This window comes from Colossoma macropomum, unplaced genomic scaffold, assembly GCF_904425465.1.
Source record: "Colossoma macropomum unplaced genomic scaffold, Colossoma_macropomum, whole genome shotgun sequence".
Taxonomy (NCBI): Eukaryota; Metazoa; Chordata; class Actinopteri; order Characiformes; family Serrasalmidae; genus Colossoma; species Colossoma macropomum.
The window spans coordinates 22,749,472-22,757,612 of NW_023494800.1; the positions used below are offsets into that span (position 1 = coordinate 22,749,472).

Here is an 8,141-nt window from a genome sequence, read left to right on the forward strand (position 1 = left end):
TTGTTATGTGCTCCACTGCAAAATTAAAAAAGCAAACTCAGGACACATAACATGGCTGATGGACTGCATTTGGAATACGGGGAAAACTGTGTACATTTATTTTTTGGCTGAACCATTCCTTTAAGGTCATGGTTTGTTCAATGTTGGGGATTTTCGTTTTTCAGAAATGGTGCTTTTACCATCGGTTGGCTAAATAGTGAAACGGTGTCTTCTGAAGACATCGGAAGACAATAAATGGAGGGGAACAGACCACAGTGGGGCTGACAAATCCCAGAACCCCAGATATTTAGCCTTAGTACTGTCCTTCACCCTGATGTGGGTGTTTGAAATATGTTCTCTGTTTTACTCAACAATCCTAAAAATTAAGATGACAGAAAGTAAAATTGTTGCCAGAAAGCGTTGGTAAAAACAATACCATAGGAAAAAGTACTTTTGGTTCCCTAAAGAACCTTTCAATGGATGGTTCTGTAAAGAGTGAGATGTGCGAGTGTGAAGAACCTTTTTAAAGTGTAAAGAACATCCACATTATGCGAAGGTTGTATACTAATTTACGCCTTTTTCCCCTTTGAACCACACATCTATACCAAGGACGATTTAGGAAACTTTATTTTCAGGAGCTTGGTGAAAGTCTTTGTATTGTGGGGACATTTCCTTCGAAAAACTAAAAGAGATGAACAATACTCTCTTGCTCAAGTTTAGGGTTCAGTTCAGGTGCACGCATACAAGTATTTAGCCACTCACACACAAACCTAATACGGTACAAGTCCAGTCAGTGTGGCAAGCAGTGGCCCAGGAAACATTGCACATGTTGAAGAATGAATTCTACTAAATTGAAGCAAATTCTGGAAACAGAACAAAAACTTCTACAACAGGACAATGATCCAAAACATGTCTCAAAATCCTCCATGATATAGGAAATGCAAGCTGAAAGAAGCTGAAGCTTTTGAACATCATGAAAAAAATGTGGGTAAAATTTCCTAAACAAGAACTGAAAGACTCCTAGCTGGCTACAAAAAGCATTTACAAGCTGAGATATCTGCTAATGGTGACGTTACTAAATCAACCTAGCAAGTCCAAGTGTCCAAACTTTTGTACATGCCATAATTATTATTTCATTTTTTTCCTGTTTTCTAGATAATCATGAAGTAGCTGTGCACTAATATTTGCAGAAAATTGTATTTTTTAATAGTTTGCTGCAGAGGATGTGTTTACTTCTTTTTACTTCAAAAATCAATGAAATATGCATTTTGAGAACACCGTCAGAAAAAAAGATACTGTGCAAGTATATTTTTCATTCATTAAGGTAGAAACAATGTAAATGTATTCTCCAATTGTCTACCTTAAATATGTTTTTCTGGGGAAATTGGGATTTATTTGTACCTTTTCATAACCTAGTAAGAGCCTGGAGACAAGAAGGCCTGGAGACAAGATGTGTGGATTCAATACAACTTAAAAAAATACAACTGCAATACAGTTTACTTTTTTCTGAGGGTGCAGGGGTGCCCAAATTTTTGCTTACAACTGTAAATATGGTAAACCTTTCAATGAGTAGGTTTGTCCTGTTAAAGTGTGTGTCTGTGTGTATGTGTGTGTTTATCTGACCTTTGGATTTTGATTACTGGACATGTTCAGAGTAATTTTCCATTATCTTTACTTTATTAAATGGATCAACTTTGACACACGGAGAAATAATTGATCATTACATCAGTTTTAAAAAAGTCAAACTAGCATTTTTTTTCTATCATAGTTACAAGTTCACCATGGACTCTGTAAATGAGCTCAGTAAACAACTAAGGTGCATATACTATATAATATTCATCATTTTCAGCTCAGAGTTCTTGTACATGCATTGGAAATACTTTCTGTGCTAATTAATAGTACAATACAGATGCAGGCAGGGGTGGGTAGTGACTTGAGAAAAAAATAAAATAAACTGAGTAGAAGTTCATAAGTACTGATTATCTACTAAGTAATCCATTGTCAGCACCCATCAGGTGTGACCGATCACAAAAAAGCAGTACAGAGTGACCAACATTACTGAATGTTGAATTTAAAGAGAAAAAAAATAAAAATTAAAAACTAGATGTTAAACCCTAAAATCAACTGAGTACAAAAGTAAACTGTCCTTTGAAAATATACATCTAGTTGAGTAAATGTACCAACCCAGCACTGGATGCAGCAGATTTTGGAAATACTGGAATATTGCTTTCAGTTGTATATTACAAAGTATCAAGTTTATTAGTTAGAGAGCAATAGGTCAACATTTGTTCTTCACTGTCAGTGTTTACACGGTCAGTTCAAACAAAATCTTAATTAAAGTAAGGCTAATAAAGCAATGTCTACTAGCTTGATTTTCTGTAGAGATTTTATCTTTTCTCTGCTAAATCCTTCTCTTTACATCCCAGCCAGTACTTGGCGATGGATCTCGGGTAAGGAGGGTTAGCGTAGTCGACCCGTTTGGTCTGCAGATCCACTCTGTAGTATTTATCTAAATAAATGGAGTAAGACATCCACATGAGAACAATTATTACATCAATAATAATCTACAAATACTCACAAAGGTCATCTTACTCAATTACAGAAAAGAAAAGGAGAACATTATGTGTATTATTGTACTTTTTGATTTCACGGAAAATAAAGTCTCCAGGATGTTTTTGAAAAACATTTCAACGGCATCTCTTGGTTGGCAAAAGCTGCCTCAGTATGTCACCATGTAAGTTAGTGGGCAGTGGGTACCTTTTTTGAAGAAGTAGACATTTTGCACTGGCATTGTCTTCTCCGGCAGTATTTCCAGGTCAGCGTAGTCTATGAGGTCATAGCTGTAGTCATCAGGAGATGGACGTCTGCCACGACCTTTCCTCTGATCTTTGCCTCGCCTTTCTGCGCCGAAATACCTTCCCAAAATAAACGTACACTTGTTTCCACTTAAAGGTTTACTTGTCATTGTCACTTATTGTTAATTTGACTGTCAATAAGGAATCTGTGTATGTTGTGTCATTACAGTTGTTACCTCAATATGACATTTTTTATGAACTATAATTTATACCATCTTATAGAGAACCATGAGTAAGTATGATTGAGAGGCAATGTTATGTCAGATCCAGACGTCTATCATTATTGGGAAAACAAATACATATTTTTGTAGAAAAGGACCTTTTCCCTAAACCCTTACCCTAAATCTAGCCTTAAAAAAAAAGCATGCTAATGTGTCCCTGTGCTCCCTTGTTGACTCTACAAGGAAGATTTCTCTTTATGCTATGTTCTATGTTCCATCTGGGAACAAAACAGCATTGGCAGGCAGTGGTGGGTTAAGTGTTTTGCCTAAAGACACAACCAGGAATACCCAGGCAGTCCTGGGATTTGAACCCACAGTCTTCTGGTTGAATGATGAATGACAGTGAAGTGATAGCATAGTGGATAACATCTTCTTTGTTGACCAAAAGGTTCTTAAGCAGCTACATATTTCCCCAAACCTACATTGTGCTGCTTTGATAAAAGCTAAAACAAAATATGATTCTGACTGAGACCAGATTATACCTCTCTTCATAATCCAAGCCGAAATCTTCCCAGAAAAGTGAGCGACTCTGGATCCTGGATCCTTTGCCCTTTTGTTTTCTCCTGCGGGAGGGTCGCCTCCTGCTGGGAACTACGACTGCATCTGTGGAGGGCGTTGCTGAGGTAGAGGGTTTGGAGCTCTCATACAGCCTGCCCACCATTGCTGCATCTATCGGAGGCTTGATGCCCACCCAGTCTTTGGCAATAAAGCGGGGGCCTTTGTGATGTCCATCTACTGGAGTGAGAAAGAAAGGACAGAAGTGGCCGAGATGTTAGCCTGGCTTATTTTGACCAAAACTATTTCTTTTTTGGATTATCAAGCTCCTGATAACATAATATATTGTGAAGTCCCACCATAAGCTTTGTCTGATGCTTTGTCTTATGTTATGCACACACTTACAGCCTTGGAAGAGCAACGTGAACAGACTGTCCCAGTCGTGGTCACAGTACAGGTTAGTGTAGCGTGTGAAGAGAACGGAGGGGGACGACTTGGTCATTTCGACACATTCTTCATGTGATGGCTGGTGCTTGAATTCATACTGGTAATACTGGTCACCTGTAAGCATAGTGAAGGTAGCAGGCTCTCAGTTTGCACTAACAACACTACTTTTCACTGCAATGTGAACAAGCAGGCTAAACTGCTGTAGGATGAATGGGCGGTCACATTATGGCCATGTTGAATTCAAAATTCAAAACAAGGTCAAACACATTCTATGCACGGAGAGGGAGTGGTACTTTAACAGTATTCACATAGTACATGCAACTTTTATTTTGAAGAAGTACAGAAATTTCGGTTTCCAGGATGTAGCGTCTTCAAATAATTTAAATGTGCTGTCCTTCGTCCACACACCTTTAAAGAAATACACTTTCTCCTTTCCGTGGTGGCCTGGGGAAGGAATGGCAAATGCAGCATCGACATCATCTGGAATCTTCTCAAACCCCACCGAGATGTCTCTGGGGTAATCGTCATCCAGGACGTCTTTATCAAAACGCCAGTACTTGTTACCCTGAATGGTGTCATGCACAGAAGTGGTTAATACATTTATAAAACATGATCATTAAAGCAGCGGAAGAAGGCTTTGCAATTCTCCGTTTAATAGAAATGTTCCTAAATGTATTTTAGTGCTTTGAAGGTGCATATCTGTGAAGAACCATACAGCGTTCTCTAAACTATTGATTCTCAACTCCAGTCACAGAAACCCACATCCTTAAGCAGTTTCAGGTCATCTCTGCTCCAACACACCTGACCCAGCTCATCAGTTAATCCTGAAGCCCTTCGTGAGTTGGGTCAGTGGGCGCTGCAGGACTAAAGTTGAGAACCAGTGAACCAGACAATTCTTTAGAAAGGATATTTGTTCAAAAATTGGAAGGTTCAGCAGGTGATCATCTAATTAATAAAGCTTATTTAATTTATTTCAACAGTATTTTCATGCCAGAAAATCCATGAAAAGAATCCATGAGAGTTACATAATTTGGCTTGACAAAGCTGTTGCTATGGTATCCCAGGTGGTCGCTAGTATGTTTATATATATGTAATTGAATTTTCTCAACATTCTGCCATACATTACATATGGGGGAAAAGAAATCATGTTTAAATGAACGCTGTCCAAAAACTGTACATGCGATCAATCTCAAAAGCAAAAGCACAATATTTCCGTATAGACTCCACAACCTGTTCTATAACAGTTTAAAAACTATAAAAACAGTACCAAAAAAGCATCAGTTTGTCAAGCCAACTTAATATATTTTGTTTTATTTGCAAGAGCATGACTGTTCCTGTAGCTGCACCCTTTATACCTTGAATATGTAAGTCTTTCCCTGGCAGTTGATTCGGGTAAAAGCGGCATCGATGGGACCAGAGATGCCCCACACATCCTTGATGAGTTTGGGATAGCCTGGCATCACTGACCGCTCATCCATCTCAAAGAAGTAATCACCTAGGACACACATTTAAGAGCATGGTTTTACGTGAAGTAATAGGCTTAGTACTGTGGAGTGGTGACAGAGAGACAGAGCAAGGGTCTAATCCTAGTCAGTAAGGTCACCTCTAAAAGCATAAATGGATCCATTCTTTAGCTGCAGGAAAGCATCAAACGAGCGTCCACTGCAGGTGACTGCCTCTGGGTCAGGAGATACGGTGGAGGCAGGGGTGGGAGTGGGAGCGGCTGTTGTTGTATTCATCACTGCAGTTGAGATCGCTGTAGTGTTCAGATCTTCTTCAGCAAAGTCAAAAACATCTCCTCGGGCAACTGGGGATTAAATGTATGTTCATTTTATGCCGGCAGTCTCTTTCTTTTGGTAAAGGCTGTAGCTAATAAACCATTGAGTAGCTCTTAGATATACAGTACTTACTTTTAGATTTGCACGTTGTCTCAAAATCTGGACAGCAGCTTCCGTAGTACTTGCACATGGTGTCACACTGACATTTCTTTGTAGGATCGAAGCCATTCTGACAACGTCCAGCACATGTTTCTGAGCAGCAGCAGAAAAGCACATTTTAATGGTAACAACAGATCCAAAAAGCCCCAAGTAAACATATTCCAGGTGTTAAAAAAGGATTGTTTCTATTGATGCCAAAGAAGAACCACTGCTTGTTCCCTAAAGAAGCTTTGTCCCTTTTATTTACACATCCAAACCTGTAAAATTACCACATGTACATGATAAGTATAGTAAAATTGACCTGCTTGTAGAGCTTGTTGTGTGATATAGTGTTTTCTTTCACTGTATGAAAGAAGCACCATGCTGCCTTTATTGTTGCATGCACTGTGACTCTTTCTAAATAAGCACACATTCAGCATGTAGTTCACATCAATAAGGGTTTACTATTGATTGGGTTAATCAGAGTGAAAACCATAAAAGACAACTGAATTTTGAAACATATTTCTTGTTCAAAATCCTGTGTAGCACAAAAGTAATTGATGCTTTTCAGCTTTAGCAGATCATGTTTTTTACACGTTAAAATAGATGCAACAACAGGGTTGAAATCTCATGTGATTAAATGAGAAGAGCACATTTAACGGCAGAAATTGCTGCTTTTTTCCCCCTCAAGATTAAAAGGTTTTTGTAGAGCCTGGTAGTAGGCCTCTCTTTCCATCTGAAATCTTTGTTACTAGCTTTAAATTAAGGGCCTTTTAGCAAAACTCAATGGATGAATGCAGTAAAGAGTTAATGACTGCAACTGTCCAGCAGTCAAAAGTCATTTTTTTGTGTCCCATTTTCTCAGAGAACTAACCCACTGGTTATCAGTATGATGCTTTTAACCCTGACATCATCCTCACTACTTTCTACAACTATGAAAGGTTCTTCAAATATACTTTTAGGTTGTTTTATCCGGCACACATTCCATAGAGCCTTGATGTAGAATCTTAGTCTGGTTCTATAAAAGTTTCACAATTTTGAAATACTCCATTCTAAATCATAAAGTCTTCAATATTCCAGCATTTCTCAACCTAATCCCCTTCTGCCATATCTGTAGCTGTAGTATATGGTGGTTTACAATAAACAATCATTTTGATTCATCTTCCTAGTACTTAGTAAAAGAATAGTGAACCTGTTGACTCAGTGTCAGCATTGGCTTAAACTGTAAGTGTGCCTCGAGTCAATGGGTTTTCTCCTTCCGTATATGAAAATTAACATCTATGGTAAATGAATGTCTGCCACAGATCAGGTACCACAGATTTCAGGTTAATAAACATTTATTTAACATAGTTCATGCATGCAGAATGGTCCTTTTGCTAAAAGTGCACCAAATTCCTGCTTGCGCCACTTACCCTCTGCAGCAAACGCTGTCGCTAATCCAAGTAAAAGCAATAAGACTGCTTTCATGTTGGGACGCTCATGTGCCAGCTTTCTCTGACTGTGTGCTGTGTGCTGGGTTATTGAGCTCTCTCAGTATGGTCAGTCTGGGACAGTGATGTGCTCAGCATATTGATCGCTTCAAAAAGTCGTCCCCCACATTGTTTGTTTAGTGTGCTTTACTGGAGCAATCATTGATTAACATTTGTAAGAGTAAAATAAAAATGTACCAACTAATGCACTGACAACTCTCTTAACAGACTCAATAGAATATTTTAATTTAAACAAACACTGAAAACACTTTAACTGAATCTGGACAACTGCCAACACATGAATGAGTATTGAGCGGCCGCTGGCCACAGCTGACCTCAGTGCCTGTCCACTGTTTGCACCTCATTGACAGTGTTTCCACTGTTATGACACAGTCAAAGTTGACTTCTAACTTTTATAAAGCATTTTTGAATAGAAAGAAACACCAAATAACACTGTAAACAAAATAGCTCTGAATCTGTTTGAGGAACTAAAATGATAAATGGAAAGCAATGGTATTTTGCTAGGGAAAAAAAAAACAAAAATGTAAACTGTTCCAGAACAGAAACACTCATTTGAATCTCTTACTGGTTATCATTGTGCTTTTTTGTTCTGTGTAGCCCTCAACTTAGTCTCTATGGCATGTTAGGCTGGTGAAAACTGCACGGACTTTGTCCCAAAGTCCACACTTGTGGTTTGTGGTTTTGATTAAGCACACAACTACTGTCCAAATTTAGCAAAATTGTGCAATTGCACTCTCT

The 8,141-nt window shown here is 38.5% G+C and overlaps 1 protein-coding gene across 2 annotated transcripts; it reads right to left on the reverse strand.

The window, feature by feature from the left end:
• Positions 1–1,634: 1,634 nt before the first annotated feature.
• On the reverse strand, positions 1,635–7,521 carry vtnb (vitronectin b). Of its 2 annotated transcripts, none has more exons than XM_036589144.1 (9): positions 7,326–7,521; positions 5,908–6,027; positions 5,601–5,804; positions 5,353–5,492; positions 4,406–4,562; positions 3,956–4,111; positions 3,538–3,787; positions 2,737–2,894; positions 1,635–2,488 (listed from the first exon to the last, which is right to left on the reverse strand). In XM_036589144.1, the coding sequence occupies exons 1-9, from the start codon at positions 7,378–7,380 to the stop codon at positions 2,367–2,369; spliced, it is 1,362 nt and encodes a 453-aa protein (XP_036445037.1). In that variant the 5' UTR covers positions 7,381–7,521; the 3' UTR covers positions 1,635–2,366. The 2 variants fall into 2 exon arrangements, with proteins under 2 accessions (XP_036445037.1, XP_036445036.1); XM_036589143.1 differs by having other exon boundaries at positions 3,538–3,790.
• Positions 7,522–8,141: the final 620 nt, after the last annotated feature.